The sequence below is a fragment of the Telmatherina bonti genome, assembly GCF_933228915.1.
Source record: "Telmatherina bonti genome assembly, chromosome: 3".
Taxonomy (NCBI): Eukaryota; Metazoa; Chordata; class Actinopteri; order Atheriniformes; family Telmatherinidae; genus Telmatherina; species Telmatherina bonti.
Genome location: NC_136621.1, coordinates 39,976,777 through 39,995,591, shown reverse-complemented (window position 1 = coordinate 39,995,591; position 18,815 = coordinate 39,976,777). Strand labels below are relative to the sequence as shown.

General features: G+C 42.2%; 2 protein-coding genes across 3 annotated transcripts in view; one reads left to right on the top strand and one right to left on the bottom strand.

Moving 5' to 3' along the window:
* Nucleotides 1–695: 695 nt before the first annotated feature.
* ten1 (TEN1 subunit of CST complex) lies at nucleotides 696–2,646 on the bottom strand (the record flags this gene model as incomplete). The annotated part of the gene is made up of 3 exons (XM_079238186.1): nucleotides 696–1,036; nucleotides 1,834–1,991; nucleotides 2,564–2,646. 3 exons carry the CDS (start codon nucleotides 2,644–2,646, stop codon nucleotides 846–848), a joined length of 432 nt encoding a protein of 143 aa, XP_079094312.1. The 3' UTR covers nucleotides 696–845.
* Nucleotides 2,647–2,825: 179 nt separating this feature from the next.
* acox1 (acyl-CoA oxidase 1, palmitoyl) overlaps nucleotides 2,826–18,815 on the top strand; it is a 20,294-nt gene continuing 4,304 nt past the window's right edge. Inside the window, exons 1-12 of one of the 2 annotated variants that reach the window (XM_079265132.1) lie at nucleotides 2,826–3,019; nucleotides 3,602–3,761; nucleotides 6,552–6,712; nucleotides 9,365–9,472; nucleotides 9,605–9,724; nucleotides 11,560–11,675; nucleotides 11,842–12,011; nucleotides 14,252–14,414; nucleotides 14,827–15,017; nucleotides 17,362–17,541; nucleotides 18,490–18,595; nucleotides 18,731–18,815. The exon at nucleotides 18,731–18,815 is cut by the window's right edge and continues 59 nt beyond it. In XM_079265132.1, coding sequence (XP_079121258.1) covers nucleotides 2,911–3,019; nucleotides 3,602–3,761; nucleotides 6,552–6,712; nucleotides 9,365–9,472; nucleotides 9,605–9,724; nucleotides 11,560–11,675; nucleotides 11,842–12,011; nucleotides 14,252–14,414; nucleotides 14,827–15,017; nucleotides 17,362–17,541; nucleotides 18,490–18,595; nucleotides 18,731–18,815 — 1,669 coding nt within the window. In that variant the 5' untranslated portion in view covers nucleotides 2,826–2,910. Of the gene's footprint in view, nucleotides 3,020–3,601; nucleotides 3,762–4,431; nucleotides 4,593–6,551; nucleotides 6,713–9,364; nucleotides 9,473–9,604; nucleotides 9,725–11,559; nucleotides 11,676–11,841; nucleotides 12,012–14,251; nucleotides 14,415–14,826; nucleotides 15,018–17,361; nucleotides 17,542–18,489; nucleotides 18,596–18,730 lie in introns of both variants that reach the window. The other variant, XM_079265133.1, reaches the window with a different exon arrangement.

Here is an 18,815-nt window from a genome sequence, read left to right as displayed (position 1 = left end):
AACAAATATCAATAAATTTAAGTTATAATGGTTAAAGCGCCTGGCCTTTCTCACTTTGAAGCTGGAACAGTCTTAGTGATGCATCAGAAATTGCATTTTGAGAAAGTTTTAAATATAAAAGATCTGTAAAGTTATATAAACAACTCCACTAAGGCAGTGCTCCTAAAGCAAGTCCTCTTTTCTACCTAAAACGCCACGTTTCATTAACCGTAGCTAGAGACAGCAAGACAGGAGGTACATGGATGTTAAAAATTAATAACTTCAAAACGAGTTTTAACCAAAGTGCAGAACGTGAAAAGTTCCCGATTGGCTCTCAGAATGCGGCTGCATATACTTTAAATATCTAATATCAGTTCCGAAACATGAGAAACTCACTCTGCTTGCAGGCTGGAAACTTTTCAGTGATTTTACAGCAAGACAAAATAATAAGAAATATAGCTTTAAGTTTATCACACAGAAAATAGATCAGCGAATACGGTAACTCCTTTTTGTTGATCGATTAACCGAATTAGTTGTTAAAGTGCTTTACTGTATTTCCCTGTTACCAATATAACTTATCAAAACAGTTCATTACTATAAAAAAAAGATTGATGGTTTATTTTTATTCATATCACATGGATTTTTATAATATAACAAAGTCACATTAATGAAAAATGTTCAAAAATTATTACAAAAATATTGATAAACATGGTTGAAATACAAGAAGTTAAGTAAAAAATAAGTCACATAATCAACATCTGCTCCTTCCACTGTTGTTGGGCTGCAAGCTTTCAGACGAGACCCCGATAAAGGCAGACGTGGCAGCTGTCAATCAAACAGCACCATGGTAACAACACGAGGACGGATCAGGTTGCATCTCCCTGTTTGCATGCTCTCTCGCTGAAGAAGCTCCTTTGCTCGCCGATGGCTTTCTGCAGGAGGGCGATGTTTACACCATCAACACAGTTCAGCACACGGGCTCGGACCATCGGGCCAACCCCTGCAAGACGAGCAGAACCAGGCAGCTGACGGTCGAACTCTTCCGGATGTTCTTTCACTGCATCCGGCGATGAAGCATTAACAAGTGAATGAAAGTCATTACACCTTTGGATGTCATCTAAGTTATCAGAATCAGGCAAATCTAACATTTAATTACAAATATTAGTTTACTATGAATTAAAATAAACCAGATAAATGTTTAAATATCCATGAATGTTGTATGACTGTTGCTGAATTAAACGCCAAGGGTTTTATATTTAATATCAGTACAAATGTTCTTTTAAAAAACGTCTGACAGGGTAAAATGAAACAAATGAACAGAATACACTGGTTAACTGGTTATAGTACTTTAAACTATTTAAAGTACTTTATTATAGACTGAAAATAGTATCAAGATTTCTTAGTTCGAACTGAAACCGGAAAATGTTTTGGGAGTTAAAGAAATTAATAAAAGTAAATTATGCTCCTCTTCTTCTAATTTATGAGGTAAAACAGTTACTAAATTTATCCAGTATATACACACACACATATATATATATATATATGTATACCTTTATTATATAAGAATTACCTGTATGTATTACATTTGTACCTATTGCTTTCTTTCTTTTTGATATATTCATAATAAGCCAGTTAACCTTTCATAACACCATAGAAACAGATGATGCAAAAAGGGCTAAGTCTATCTGATTCAAAGATGTTGAGGGAAATATTTAAGCAACATTTCTGGTTTTATTTAAACATGATTGTGTACATTTTGGGGGCCTTGTGATAAATGTAATGTGAGCCAAGTGAAACAGACAACTTTTGAACATGTTACTACAGATTAAGAAAGAAAAAAAAATCTTTTCTTACCCTCAAAATTTTCTGTTTCACCCAGAACTAAATAGTGGGCTCCAATTATAGGGTTGAAGGGCTCCACAAACATGGTGTGAACAAGCAGCTGGTGCTCTGTGGAGTCATGCTGGGCTGACAGGGTGGCTCTGGAGTCCTCTGCCTCATAGCTGACAAGTCTACAGATTTAAACAAATTATCAGAGGAAAAACAGTGAGGAATGAAACTCAATCTTAAAAAAACAAAAAAAACAACACTTCAATGTATTGAAGACAAGGAACTGTTGCCAGTGTGCTTGCTCAGGGTGGTTTCCTTATATAGGCTTATATAGGCTGTTGTGAATTGTCTTTCATTATGTTTTCTTCTCTGTCTGTAAAGCGTCTTGAGATGGCATTGTCGTGATTTGATGCTATATAAATAAAGTTGAATTGAGTTGAAATATAAATCTAATAGTGTACACTCCTTCCCACTGCTTTTTCCAAACTCTTTTTATCTCACGAATTTATTTAATTATCAAATTGATGAGGAATTATTATCAGTATTGTTATTAATATTTGAGATTATTATTTTCTTAATTAGTATATATATGTATGTATATACCTGTGTGTACATATGTACATATGTATGTATAGGTGCGTACGTATATTTTTCTTTTCTTATTTTCTTTCATTTGTTCGAAATAAATAAACTAAACTAAATAATTTTGATTAATCTGAGCAATAAAACTAATTTAAAATGAAAAAAAACTCACCTTCCAAACGTCCTCACTGACTGCCCTTCTTTTACAGCGTTTACTTCCCAAGGTAAATAAAACACCGCAGTCGGAGGAAGCATAGACATATTAAAAAATATATCATTAAAAAAAAGTCCAGGTAGTTTTAATGACAGTAAGTAAAAATATTATTTAAAAAAAGTCCAGATAGTTTTAATGAGTAAATAAATACGACTTGTAACTTCCGGGTACGTGTCACGTGACTCGTGTCGCCACTTCTCTGCGCATGCGTGGTGAAGAGGGAACCGGGGGTAAACTATTATATAAACACATTTTTAGTCCTCATTTTCGGACAAAATCCTCCGATAGCAGTCAGATAAAGAACCATGAACCCCGATATAAAAAGAGAACGCGAAAACGCAACATTTGACGTCGGTAAACTCACTAATATTCTGGACCAGGGCCAGGAAAAAACCAAACGAAGAAGAGAAATTGGTAAGTTTTTAATGTCCTCGTTGCTTCAGTGTGTAAATAATGCTGTCTTTTCTTCTTACTGATGTTTACTGAATATAATGACAGTAGTTCATGACAGTAGTAGTAGTGTTTTTGCCGACTGTACCTTAAGCTAAGGTGTTGCTAACAGCAGGTGATGTTTGTATCTGGACTGCAGGTAAATTTTCACCTGTTTAGAGTTTATTATGTTCTGTGTGGGATGTTGGGATGATTTTATATGTTTCAAAGGTAAATTCTTCTTCAGTCTTATGTAGTAAACACACACCTGTTGTTGGATAACCTGTGTGGTGAGTTGTGCATTAGTTAGCAGGGGAAATGCTGCCTGTTGACATTTCTATTGATCTAAATACACAATCAGAGAAACAAACTGTCAGTATAACACATTGGATTGGACTAAAACTGATGTGTTTATATGTAAAGTTGTGTTTTTCTAGGAGCACAAATGTCCCAGACATCAGCGAGATGCTGCACATCTAGTTGGCATTACCAGGCTTTGGCTGCTTCTTGTTTCCTCTGTGACACAACCTTCATAATGATCCCGACTTTTTCTTCGCCGCTCCGCAGAGTCCCTGGTTTTCAAAGACCCAGACTTCAACGAGCAGGACCCAAACTTCCTGTCCCGCAGTGAGCGTTATGACCAGGCGGTCAGAAAAAGTGCCCAGATGATCCTGAAGCTCAGAGAGTTTGGCATCGCTGACCCAGAGGAGATCTATCACTACAAGAGGTACGAGAGGACTGAGTCGCCACGAGGCCCACGGACATCTACGTTGACATCTGCTGCTAGTTTAAATGACACTTTAATAGAAGTTAAGCACATATTTACAACATTTGGCTTAAAAATAAGGATAAAATATTAGTCTGAGCTCTAGAAATATGGTCAGATTTTCACATCTGAAGGGTCCTGACAGTCATCTACATCATGAGGAAACCTTTGCTTAGGGAAGGAGGTGTAGCATTTCAGGCTGAAACTGTCACAGCTAAACAAGGTTTGGAAAATCCAGCCTATAATGCAAACTGTTCCAGAAACAAGCTGTCAGTGTGTCGCTATAAAACAGTCGAGTTGGAGCAAAGTCCATGTGTGATTAGAAGTGTGGGAAAGGCCATGCAGGCTCCCGGCTTCCAGCCGTTCTGGGTTCTAAAGCAGTTTAATGGATAATCTCTGACTTTACCTTCTGAAACAAGCATTTAGTTTTCAGCGCTCCACTTCTGGTCCAACTTTCAGTGTGCTTTGTTCCTGGAAATGCAGACATCTTGGAGGTCATGCTGGCTTTTAGTTCACGTCTTTGATTTATTTGAGTAAATATTACTGAGATAACCGATAGAAAGCCTGGATTACATCAGTCCCAGATGATGTCAGTAAGAGTGAACCTGACCTTCGCCTCTCCTTCACCCAGCACGGCTAAAGGCAACCAGCAGGAGGCTGTGGGGCTTCACTTTGTCATGTTCCTCCCGACCCTGTACAGCCAGTGTGATCCTCAGCAGGCCAGGAAATGGTTGCCTCTGGCAGAGTCCTTCCACGCTATCGGCACTTATGCCCAAACTGAGCTGGGTCACGGTCAGTCCTGGACTTAGCTTGCAGATAAGATACAAGGCACTTCTGACACAAATTCACCATAGTGAACCAACAGACACAAACCGGCACAAACATGTTGAGATTTTGGTCCAAAACGACCGACTTGAGCGCTCTTGTATGTGTTTGACAGATCTGGGTCATGTAGATCAGTGTTTTTCAAGCTTTTTTGAGCCAAGGTACACTTTTTTTTTTTTTTTCACTGAAAAATCACAAGGCACACCACAAACCAAAATGTTTTTTTTTTGTTAATAGTCCACATTATTAATATAAAGTCCATCTTGTCAAAGCCTCTTGAATAGAAATCAGATAAACACAAGAAGAAATTTTTATTATCTTTCACTGGGGCCTGTTTGGATGAACACAGAGCTGCTTTTTAGACCAGTTAGGTGAAATTGTGTCATTTCTCAGGGCAGACCTGATGATCTCCCACGGCACGGTGGTTGAAAAGCACTGATGTAGAGTTCCACAGTAGCTGCATGATTGTGTTTGTATGTTGGAAGCTTTGCTAACACGGTAAGGCTCGTGTAGCCTGAGGTTTCTTCATGTAGTTTCACTCCTTTTAGCACCTAGAAACTATAAACTAGTTAAATAACAGAAACAGCAGTTAGCTCTCCTGCTCTCCTTCCAGCTCTTCCGTTTCTCCTCTGAGTGAAAAGCAGAGATGATGAATTTTGGCTGTTTTGAAATGAAAAATGCAGATTGGGGTGTTTTTGATTTGCTTCTCAGCTGTAAAATGATAAAACCCAATAATTCAGATCAGGATTTTTCTCCCTCTAGACGTCTGTCTTTGCTTTTACCCTGAACATCCTAAATCATCAGAAACAATTAAAAGCTCTTTTCTTTGCTGTGAATCAGACGGTAATCTGGCAGCGGGGCGGGTGGGAATATGGGCTCCGGGAATTCTGAACGAGGCCTCTGAGTGTCTCTTTGTAATCTGAGTTGCTGGCAAGTCTCTATGAGGCTACATGTAGGCCAAACCAGCTGGTGTTTGTTGCCTTTATTTGACAAACAAAGCGAAAGAATTTAGTTCATCTGTGCAAAGCCACACTGAAAGTTCCTGACCGATCGCTGGAGGCAGACTGGACTCCTGCAAAACCACTGTTATATTATATTATATTATATTATATTATATTATATTATATTATATTATATTATATTATATTATATTATATTATATTATATTATATTATATTATATTAATTGATTACAAAGCCTCCAATTACATAATTTTAAAATATTGAGTCAATTAATAAGTCATCATTAAAACATAAATTATATGATTTTAAACTGTAATATATTGCCATATAATATTATTAATTTATTATTAATCTGATATATTATATATTATAAATTTTAATTAATTAAATAATATAATATAATATAATATAATATAATATATAATATAATATAATATAAAATAAAAAATTTTGTATGGCCTCCCTGGGCTAAATAAATGGCTAAATCACCATGAGCCACTGAGCTAATAGTTATTGTCATAATCAGGTAATATTTTATTTATCTTATTAATACATTCTTTAGTCTTGAAGACAGTTAGAAAATATTGATTTCTGATATTTGAATATTCCAGAGCAGGAAGTTGAAATAATCCAGTTTACTTGATCTGTGAATGAATGTAGAAGGCATCACGATCTTAACGGAATAATTCAGTTAAATGTGGATTAATGTGGATTATAATCAGATGTTGACATGAACCAAGTCGTGCACATCTTGTTTACGGCTGTTTTAATTTCTTTTTGTCGCTTCTTCCTTTACTGTTTGCCTGCACTTCTGTTCCTCCTGTCACCTGTCTCTCATCACCCTGCTGCCGTGCCATTAATCAATGTTTTCTAATTCACCTGCTTGCACTCTTCATGTAATGGCTTCCATCTGACATCCTGTATGCACCCCTATCCCCCTTTCCTCCTTTCTTCTCTGGCCAAGTTGTGTGCACCCAGACAGGCCATCGCCCTTGGATCTCCATTTGGCGATGTTCCTGCCCACTCTGCTCAACCAGGCCACCGCCGAGCAAATGGACCGTTTTTTCACGTCTGCGTGGAACCTCGAGATCATCGGCACCTACGCTCAAACCGAGATGGGCCACGGTAAAATGAACCCACCCCTGGGAAACTGCTTGGCACAAGCCTCTGCTCCAGTCCTCCTTATTCAGACATTTTCAGCACTTTCTAGTTAAATTCTCTGTGAAATCCAATGTGAACGTTTGCATGTGGAAAAAGGTCACATTTTCAGTAGCGAACCAGCAGCGTTGCTGATATTTCTGTTTGCCAAATGCCTGCTGTCGGATCAGACGGATCTGACCGGATTGATCAGAGCTTTTGATTTGAAAGGAAGCTTGGTGTCAGGTTTAAGCAGTCTTTCCCAACCTGGGATTTGCCCCAACCCCCTACGGTGGTCCCAAGATCATTTCAGGGGTCCAGATCGCTTGTAGTCTGGAGCCCTGAGACCCTTTAGGTAACATTCTGTGACCCCTAGAATTATGCAAAACCTAACTATCAAAATAAAAACTGGTAAAAAAATCTACATTTCGAAAAACCTAAAACCTTTTTACGCTCCACTGGGGGGCTCCATTGGGGGGGGCTCCATGAGGGGTTTTCAAACTTTTTCATCTAGAAGTATCTTGTAAAGTGGAATGAAAACACTTTTTGGCATGAATAAGTACTTTGATGTGACATAAGGGGTCACATGACCAGTTTATTTCAGGTGAAGATGGCGTGTGGACAGAGGAGAAGACGGAAACCTTTCTACAGACGATTTAAGAGAAACTCCACCGTTCATAGGGAAAACAGGGGAATGCAGAAAGTTGTCACTGCAAATCGCAGTTGGAGTTTGTGGAAATGTCTGAAATAAAGCTTACATTTTGTGAAAAACTGTAACTTAGCTACGCTAAAATAAATGCAGTCCATGTTTATCAACAAATTAGTTTTTTTTTTATTTTTTATCAGGGTTGTCAAATCAACAGCTTTTATATTTTTTTAATGCATAAACAACAAAGTTATTACTTTGATGTTGCTGAATTTGGCAATTTCTCGATGAAAGAAGCAGATTTTTGGCAAATGGAAATTTTATCCTCGCAACACATGAGGATCCTGGAAAGTTCCCGGCCGTCAGCCCGATCCGTCCTCCATGAGAAGCAGGAACTATGTTTTGTTCTCGAGGTCATGAGAACAAATTTATGTGATTCAGGGCATCTTCACTTCTTCTCGACACATCTTTGGGAAGAACTTTCTTCTTGTGGGGGCGGGTCTGGGTAGTGTTGTGTGATTGGTCGGATATTTGAAGTGGACGTGGTTAAAATGTCACTGAATTTTTTTCTGCGTTTTTTATTATGATTGTCTCACATTGACAAAAATGACAAAACCAACGTTCAATATGAACAAAGCTAGCGAGCAATCTTCAGCCGTTCACCTGCAAATCTGTTCTCCGTGTTTCCACATCCTTTGCTGATGCAGGTTTAACGGATAGTTTTAATTAAAAAAAACCAGAAACCCCGCCCCCTCTATAACCCCCCCAGAAACCCCTCACCCTCTATAACCCCCACAGAAACCCCGCCCCCTCTATAACCCCCCCAGAAACCCCTCACCCTCTATAACCCCCACAGAAACCCCGCCCCCTCTATAACCCCCCCAGAAACCCCTCACCCTCTATAACCCCCACAGAAACCCCGCCCCCTCGGTAACCCCCCCAGAAACCCCTCCCCCTCTATAACCCCCACAGAAACCCCGCCCCCTCGGTAACCCCCACAGAAACCCCTCCCCCTCTATAACCCTCCCAGAAACCCCTCCCCCTCTATAACCCCCACAGAAACCCCGCCCCCTCTATAACCCCCCCAGAAACCCCGCCCCCTCGGTAACCCTTACTGACACAACCCCCCTCTGTAATCCCCAAAGTAACGACACCTCTCGGTAACCCCCACAGACACCCCCCCCTCCCCCCTCCAAGACAAACCTTGTAGTGGATGACTTGGACTGTTGTTTTTTTTTCTTGTCGCCTTGTAAACAAGTGAACATCGTCGCTTCTCGTGGAGGATGGAAAACTTTTACTCCAGTTAAAAAAAAAAAAAGAAGCTTCAACTTGTACAGAAGTCTATAAAACCCGTGTATCTTTACTTCCACCTGCGTACTTTTGACACGTCTGCCGTACCGACATGTGGAAAAGCAAAGTTAGCTTTATTTCTGATAATAACCTCTGCTGGTTTCTGCAACAGTGGAATAAATGCTGATGTTTATGTTAGTGGCCCGACCCGTAGCCCGACTAGAATCCTGCTCTGTGTTCCATCGTCTGTATCTTTAGTTTATTTACATGTAGTACATGTATTTGTATGCAGACCAGCTCAGCAGACTCCACTAAGATCTGTGAAACACCTACAAGATGCACTGCGTTACTCTCACTACAGTTTTCTTCATTAAATCAACTATCTGAAAATATCAGAGAAAAGTTTGATATTTCAAACATTTAAAGGCTTAAAATGAATTTCTTACCACAGTCTTTGCTCGTATGTTTCATATTTTGCTGTTTAACTGATGTTTTTACGTTAAACTGGATGTTTAGGTTGGTTTAAACGTAGCTACAAGGTGGGGGTTTTTTTTTTTTTTTTTTTTTTTTTAGTCATTTTTGATGTATGTTCATAAGAAGCTCACAGTAAAGTGTTTGTAAGGATTACTTCTGCATATGTGTGTGTGTGTGTGTGTGTGTGTGTGTGTGTGTGTATTGGACTTTGACATGTCGTCTCACTCCAGGCACACACCTCAGAGGCCTGGAGACCACAGCCACGTATGACCCCTCCACGCAGGAGTTTGTCCTGAACAGTCCGACTGTCAGCTCCATCAAATGGTGGCCTGGAGGACGTAAGTTCGCCCGCCGCCATCCTTCTGCCCTGATTCCTCTGCGCCGCGTCACAGATGACATAAAACTTGTCTCAGACAGCGAGAGCTTGGTGTTCTGGAGAACGTCTTCATGATCTCGCTCTCCTTTTCCAGTTGGAAAGTCTTCAAACCACGCCATCGTTTTAGCCCAGCTGTACACGCTCGGAAAGTGCCACGGTCTCCATGCGTTCATCGTCCCCATCCGAGACATGGACACACACGAGCCCCTGCCAGGTAAAAACCTGAAGGAGGAGGAGGTGATGCAGCTTGTTGTTGTCTGGTGTTTCATTGTTTGTTTTTAAGGCAATTCAATTCAATTCAACTTTATTTATATAGCGTCAAATCACGGCAATGCCATCTCAAGACGCTTTACAGACAGAGAAGAAAACATAATGAAGGCCAATTCATAACAGCCTATATAAGGAAACCAACAGATTGAGTTGAGTCCAACTCAATCTCCCATCCTGAGCAAGCACACTGGCGACAGTGGGAAGGAAAAAACTCCCTTTTAACAGGAAGGAAACCTCCGGCAGAACCCGGCTCAGGACAGGCAGCCATCTGCCTCTGCTGTGTGGGGGGAAGAGGACAGAAAGACAACAGACAACAGGAACTGCTACTCCCGGCCAGGGAGACCTGCTGAGACAGGAGACATACATGTTAATGATGCAACACTGTTATGGGGGGGTAAAAGAAAGAGATAAAGAGAAAAAGAAAGAAGCTCAGTGTATCAGGAAATGTCCCTCAGCAGTCTAAACCTATAGCAGCATAACTAAGGGATGCTAACCATCCCTAGTTATAGGACTTATCAAAAAGATAAGTCTTCAGCCTCGTCTTAAAGGTGGGGAGGGTGTCTGCTTCCCTAACACTAACTGGGGCATTGAATGGACGGGCCCCTAAATACATTTCTGACCTCATTTAAATTTATACTCTGCTGCTCTGAGGTCAGAGGTCAGCTCCAGCTTATGGTCCCGAAGATGAGGCTAAAACTCAGGGGACGGGGCCTCTCCCCCCCCCCCCCCCCCCCCCCATGTCACAACAACCCCCACCCTGGAGTATTTTAAGTCTCATCTTAAGACTCACTTTTATTCTCTGGCTTTTAACACCGTGTGAGTTGTTAGGTCCTCTGTGTCTTTTATTTATTTTTTAGTTATTTGATTATTTAATTTTTATTGAATCATTTATTGGTTTTTATTCGTTTATCGGGATCGATTTTAAGTGTATTACTTTGTATTTACTGATATTTTAGTATTGTAACATTGTTTTATTCTGTGCAGGAAACTGTTTATGTTTATAAAATGTGCTGTATAAATAAAGTGGATTGTCTAGGAGGGAAAACAAAGCCAACATGTGTGGACCAGAGTCCTGCACAGGTCCAGTTTTCACCCACCAGAACCCGACCCGCTGCATGTTGGCACACCTCGTCCCTCCTTCGTCACTTTTATTCCTTCTTATGTCTGATGTGATCAATGTTGTTTTTATTTACAGTAAAATTTTATTTATTTGGAGCAGAATTTTCTTTTAATTTGTGTGGCATGATGGTGAACGACCAGTCCAGCCTCCCTGTAGTCTGGTTTTTTCATGTGACTGGGAGACATGATCCACCGTCACCGGGTTCGGCTGTGTTTACGCTCCAGACTCCCAGAACCAGCAGCATCTCGCCGATGCCAACTTTCCTCCCAATAAGCACAAAGTTTGCAGAACAGGAAAGTGTCTGTGAGACCCTGAAGCTGAATGTTCAGCATGATGTTTATCTGTAACTTCTACCTGCAGAACTGAGGCTGGAGCTTCGTACTGAGCAGGTCATCCGTCCAGGCGGTTCGGTCCGTCTGAGTCCAGTTCAGTTTGAACATCCATGTTTCTTTTAAGCCGGAATTTTTAAACTGGATCATGTTTTATTTTAATCTTCCTCCTTTATTTTGTTTTCTTTAATTTTTTCTGGTATTTGAACATCTCTGCAAAGCGGGTTGAAGCGTCTTGTTGATCCGGCTGCTCAGAACCTGCCTGGTGTTTTGTCTTCTCCATCTGCCTCGCTCTCCTGATCCGTCCCTTGTTGCTTCTGTTTCTCTCAGGAATCGTGGTTGGCGATATCGGACCCAAGTTCGGCTTTAATGAAGTTGACAACGGTTACCTGAAGCTGGAAAACGTACGGATACCCCGAGAGAACATGCTGATGAAGCATGCAAAGGTGAGGCGTCTGCATGATGCAGCGACTTGGTTTGCAGGGCATGAAGCTGGTTTTCCTCCTGTTGTTTCGTCCCTGTTTCAGTCAGCTTGCCTAACAGAAGCAAATCTGCACGTCCAGCATGACTTCTGGTGCTGATTTCTATGTCGTGATGGTGTCTCTCCTCCAGGTGGAGCCAGATGGAACTTATCTGAAGCCACAAAGTGCCAAGCTGACCTACGGCACCATGGTGTTCGTCCGCTCCATGATCGTCGGCGAGTCGGCTCGCGCCCTTGCCAAGTCCTGCACCATCGCCATCCGCTACAGCGTTGTCCGTCACCAGTCTGAAATCCGGCCGGGGTACGTCAGCAGGAGGATGAACACACACAGTTGTGAGGAGGATAAACCATAGACTGTATATGAAAGATGGACGGAGCCTCAGGTGGTTAAAAGTGAAGCCTATGAGGAAGTGTATAAAACTGCAGTTCCCCCTTCATCCACTAGGGGGGCTGCAAAACAGCAAATCCCCATAGACTCCCATGTTAAACAGACCAACTTCACAGCAGAAATAAACATGTTTACAGTCTGGTGCAAAAATCCATGTTAGGTTTAACAAGTCAGGTTTACCTTCATGACAACTGTGGAGGGAGTGAATTTTTTTCTAACTTGCCCGTTTAAAAGTAATTTAACCTCGAAGTTTGGCATATTTAGGGGCGTGTCCTTTTGATTGACAGGTACCCGATCTCCTGCCTCAAGTCAGAAGGACGTAGAACAACCGCGGTTTTTAGTCGGTTAACAACGTGACTTAGCTTTAGCCCGCTTACCTCCGTTAGCTGGTTAGCTCCTGTTATCTCCGGGTTAGCTCGGTTAGCTCTTAGCTACAGAAAGCTTGGAGTTCGCTCGATGTCAATCATCCACCATGACGCTCACAGCCCCCCTCTCAGCTCCACCTCTTTGCCCATATTTGTATTTTCCGGGCGAGACGACACGCATGCCCCTGCCAAGATGGTGATGGTAGTGACGTCACGGAGGCTCCGCCCATCTTTTTATATACAGTCTCTGTGATAAACACACACAGTTGTGTGTTTTCATCCTCCCACTGCGGTTCCACAAAGTCAGGAGACTCTGAGCTGTCATGTGATGTTTATATGTAAACACTGGTTGTTTAGCTGCTCCAGGAACTCGTCTGACTGGATTTTAACCCAACTGAGGATATGTGCACACAGGGCTACAGCTCATGCACATCCAAAAGGGTCAAAATCAAAAACTGGGTACTCGGCGCGCCACACAGACCACCAAGTTCTGGCTTGGTTGATGGGGGACCCGCTCCTCGGGGCCGCAGTCCTGCTCCAACACACTCCAACTGCTTATCAAGTGTGTGTGTTGGTTCTCTCCGGATTCTTCCCACCATCCAGACATGCATGTTGGGTTAACTGGTTACTCTAAATTATCCCTAGGACTGAGTGTGGATGGTTGTTTACCTGTGATGGACTGGTGACCTGTCCATCACCTGCCTCTCACCCAGTGATTACTGGGATAGACTCCAGCAAGCGCTTCAGAAAATGAATGAATACTGATCATGCAGGACTAGTGCGAATGTTCCCCACGTTCTCTAACACGAGCGACTCAAACCCCTTCAGGCTTCTGTTCTGCAGGTTGTCGTGTTTCCCCGCGCTAACAGAGCCAAACAACATGGATCCAACGGCCTGTTAACATTGTCACCACGACCCGTTCACTCCAACCAGGCAGAGCGTGAAAACCTGCAGGACCGTCCAGGACCAGTTTTAGAAACCTGCTGAGATGAAATCTAGACTTTTACAACCACTGCTAACCTGGTCACATCGTCATTAAACAGACTTATAGACGACGTCTGGGTAGTAAATATGGGTGGGAAAATCGAATATCTTTTGACCATTTTAAAATCGATTTTTCTTTTCAAATGAATAGAAATAATCCATTATAAAATTTAGTCATTTTAATTATATTTATTGATCTTTTTACTTGTCTTCTTGGGCGTTAAAACAGCAGAATGATGGTCTGGCTGCTGTGTTGTTTTTTTCATGATTAAAGCAAAAAAAAATTATGTGCAAAAAAAAAAGTTTTGTACATTTTTTTTTTTTTTTAATCTTCAAAAATCAGCAATATGGAAGAATTGTGAGAATCGTAATTTAAATCGAATCAGCACCCAAAACATCGGAATCAAATCGGGACTAAGGCGTATCGTCACAGCCCTAGTCGTAAACATGGTGGGTTTATGGTGGGAATATCTGGAGGATTTCCTCAGAGTCGCACCGTCGGCTGTGTTCCTATAACAGCCGTTAGGCTTTCGTGCGTCGGGTCCGGCTGTGCACGGAGCTGTGGTCAGCATAAACCTGCTCGTCTGCTTTGTGTGAGTCTGATATGAAGTAATATGGCAAAATAAACATGGAAATTCTCAGTATTTTCCAGTTAATTTGACATCAAACTTACATGTATATTGTCACAGAGAGCGTGGAATTCACACATAAAGCAACAAAACCCCAACAGATGGAAATAATTCTGCTTTTGTGATCATTTCTGCTCCAACTTCATGCATCTGTCTGTTGGTATCTAATCCACAGAGAACCAGAGCCTCAGATCCTGGACTACCAAACACAGCAGTACAAGCTGTTCCCTCTGCTCGCCACGGCCTACGCCTTCACGTTCGTTGGCCATTACATGACCAAGATCTACCACCGCATCACTGGCGACATCAACCAAGGGGACCTCAGCGAGCTGCCCGAGGTAGGAAGGCTCCAGTCTCGGTTCCAAACACTTAATTCATTGTTTAAACTCCAGATCAGCTCATTAAACAGAGCACATGCCAAGCCAGCTTCCTTCTATTTGATCAGTTTTAGTTCTCTGTTCTTTGAAAACCAGGTCAGTAAAAGAGAAAACTTTATTCCTCCACCAACGGAGAAGCTGTGTCAGGAGAACGGGTCATTACCAGCAGGCTGCCTGTAAACATGTCGGTTCAGAGCTGTTTTAGTTCAAACCTGGAAAAGCCCATTTATTAGTGTGGTGGAGAAGGATGCTCCCACTTCTCCCATTAGGCGCTGGGTGCAAACGAGAACAGAAGGTTTGACTGGAAAAGAAACCAGTTAATTGTCTGAAAATCTTCCCGTGTTCAGCCATGACGACAGCTTTCTGTTTCCAGCTCCACGCCCTGTCCGCCGGCCTGAAGGCCTTCACCACCTGGGAGGCCAACTCTGGCATCGAAGTGTGCCGCATGTCTTGCGGCGGCCACGGGTATTCTCGTAGCAGCGGCTTGCCGGACATTTACGTTGAGTTTACCCCGACCTGCACCTACGAGGGAGAGAACACAGTCATGATGCTGCAGACTGCCAGGTACTCAGAGAAATGCATGACTCCTTAACATCACACACAGGCCTGGTGGTCGGACCACAGCTGTGGAGACGCCCGCCCAGTCCTCCCACAGTGAAAACAAACATGGGATGATAATATAATATACACCATAGACTGTATAAAAAAGATGGACGGAACCTTCGGTGGTTAAAAGTGAAACCTATGCAGAAGTGCATAAAACTTAAGTCCCCCCTTCATCCACTAGGGGCTGCAAAACAGAGCGAATCCCCATAGACTCCCATGTTAAAAAGACCAACTTCACAGCAGAAATAAACATGTTTACAGCAGAAATAAACATGTTTACAGCAGAAATAAACATGTTTACAGCAGGAATAAACATGTTTACAGCAGAAATAAACATGTTTACAGCAGGAATAAACATGTTTACAGCAGGAATAAACATGTTTACAGCAGGAATAAACATGTTTACAGTCTGGTTCAAAAATCCATTTTAGGTTTATAGGTCAAGTTTAACTTCATGACAACTGTGGGGGAAGTGAATCTATTTCTAACTTGCCCGTTTAAAAGTAATTTAATCTCAAAGTTCAGCATATTTAGGGGTGTGTCCTTTTTAATTGACAGGTACCCGATCTCCCGCCTCAAGTCAGAAGAACGTAGAACAACCGCGGTTTTTAGCCAGTTAACAACGTGACTTAGCTTTAGCCCGCTTACCTCCGTTAGCTGGTTAGCTCCTGTTATCTCTGGGTTAGCTCGGTTAGCTTTTAGCTACAGAAAGCTCAAAGTTCGCTTGATGTCAATCATACGTCACCTACGGATGACGTCACGGAGGCTCCGCCCATCTTTTATACACAGTCTATGAATCACACACACTCACAATTTTGACTTAATTTAGTTTCAAGCTAAAACCTGAGCATGCAAATAGTCTACAGAAAAAGGACAGAAAAAGATGTGGAATGGCTGTTTTTTTTTATTTCCTACTTATGTACATGAGTTTCAGACGTTACTCGTCTTCGTTTCCATGTGACTTTTACGTTGCCATGGTTGTTAAGTCAGTTCATCCACTAGGGGGCAGTGCTGACTTCAGAGGTCACTGCCAGTAGAAACTTGTTTACAACCATCCAAAAACACCAGATGAAGAAAAACAAAGTTTTTGCTGTTCTCAGCTTTGTGAGTTTCTTTATTTGATGGTTTCTGTAGCTTTTTCTTCCTGTTTCTTTTCTTCTTCTTCTCTGATTTATCAGCTGTATAGCTCAACAGTGCCCCCCAGTGGTTTTCTGCTTGAAATAACCACTAGCTAAGCTCTTCGAAAACAGACATAACTGCACGTGTTAGTGACACAGGAAATGAAGGAAACTGTTTGTTTTCAGTCTTCTGCAACAAGTAGAAATGGACCTTTATAAGTAAATCACCAGTTTGGTCGCGATGCGATACGTCGATTTGTTGACTATTTGATGTTCGCTGGTATCTTAAATTCAGTTGTGGTCCGTTTTTCATTTCATGCGATACCGGATCCAGCGGGTAGTATGAAACATGTCGCAGGTTGTTTAACAGGAGCTGCGTTCCAGTAGCATACTGGTTTGTTTTGTTAAACGTATCGTTTAGACAAAGTACAGCTGCGATTTCCACGTTTCCGTTTAGTGCAGAAACTGGAACTTCCTGACTCCACTTTGAGGAGGATGGAGAGCGGATATTTCACTTGCAGAAACCACAGAAACCATCTGGGCTGAAGATCAGCTGGTCATGTGACTTCCTACGTCATGTCCAGTGACACATAAATGCGAAAAAAGTATTTGTTTTACACCATTAGTGATAAAATTCAATACGCATGCATCTGAAAAACCACCTGAGGAGAGCGCAACAACTTTTTAGCCATATTTTCTGTGTGTTTCCATTTCCACTTTTTATTTGTTTTGTTTTTTTTTAACGATATTTAGGTTTTACGCAATTCTGCGTGACGGAAACGCAGCTTCCGTCGTTTCCATTCATACCGAAAACACAAACAGCAACTAGAATCACGTATTTAGATAAAACAGTGTCAGTTTTATTACGAAGACAAGTAATAAACTACTAAACACATGTTTTCAGAATAAAAGTGCGTTTTATTAATGGTTATGTTAACGTTTTGTTTGCATTTGGGATCGATGTCATTGGCTCATTGACCTTTTGATCGCAGGTGGAATAACTTCAGTAGATTCATTTATTCCTCTCCTTTAGCGTTAAAAATAATCCACAGCAAGTAAGCACGATGCAATACCAGCGGCAGAACGTCAGCGTTCTCCTGAAATCACGTCCTCATGCTGGATCCGTGCAAACCGATCGCACTGATGCTGACGCCATGTTAACCCGGGACCCCGTCTCTGTGCAGGTACCTGGTGAAGAGCTACCGCCAGGCCAGGGAGGGCCAGCAGCTGAGCGGCATCGTGTCCTACCTGAACGAGCCGCGTGACAGAAGGGTGCAGCCGCAGGCCGTCGCCGCCAGGCCGACCGTGGTGGACATCAACGACCTGAGCAGCCTGGTGGAGGTCTACAAACTGCGAGCTGCCATGTAAGAGAGAAGTGACGTCGTTTTCTGGACATTTAACCTAATTTCTGGGACGTTTTTGCATCTGATTGTCCGTTTTAGTCGCTGTGATGTCCTGAAACGTCTGGCTGAGTTGTTTCCTTTGTGCGGTGTTGCGTGTGCTGCCAAGACGACACGAATGATGTCCGCTTCAGTATGGAAGGCCGGTTGCGCCAAAAACGTGCATCAAAATGTCTTCAAAATGCACATACCGATGGTGTCGAGAACGCACTCAGAATGCATCAAAAACGCCTTCTGAGCGTGTTCGACGCCTTAACGCGTTCTGAAAGGCATTCTCGACGCGTTCTGAGTGCCTTCAGAACGTCTTAACCCATAGTCCTCAACCAATGGATGTTAAGACATTTCTTTAAAAATCGCGGGGGCTGCAGGCTGCCTCAGTTGTTGGTTGTCACCAGTGGCTTTTATTAGTAAGCTATTAGAATATTTATTATTGTTAATGTGGTTGCATTTCATCCATAGTTTTATAATTAATTGGAAATTCAAATAACAACAACTGAAAAACAATTATGGTTGCACTCAGAACGCGTTCTCGACGTGATCGGTACGCGCATTTTGAAGACGTTTTGACGCACATTTTTGGCGTAACCGGCCTTCCATAGTTCCGTCACACCTAAACACACTCAGCTGCAATGACACCAGCACGACTTCCTCTACGCTCTAACATTTTCACTCCTTTTACTTCAATTCAGGAATATTGATGAATTCATTGTTTTTTGCTATTTTCCCACATAAATACGGGTTTTTCCAGAAGACGTGAACACGTTGCGGGAAGAGGCTGGAAATATGCAGACGCAGCAGAAATAAGACTCCTGAATGTGTTCATGCTCCACAGTTAAACAGAAATGTGTGTGTTTGGTGTGAAGCTTCATCGTGCGGCATCAACCGTTGGCTGAATGCAGGTTGTGTTTGTAGCTTGGTGGAGATGGCAGCGAGGAGCATCCAGCAGGAGCTGCAGCACAGGAAGAGCCCGGAGGACGCCTGGAACGGCAGCGCCATCGACCTGGTCCGAGCTTCAGATGTAAGTTCACTTCTCTGTGGACCAGGCGGTGAAGTTAAAACGGATTCATTGGAACAAAAGGAAACGCGTATATGTGCTACCTCCAGATGTCTCCTTCACGCATCGTTACTTCTTTCCCTTGTGTTTTATCCGCAGGCGCACTGCCACTACGTTGTAGTGAAGGTTTTTGCCGACAAGCTGGGGGAGATCGGTGACACAGCCATACACTCCGTCCTGTCAA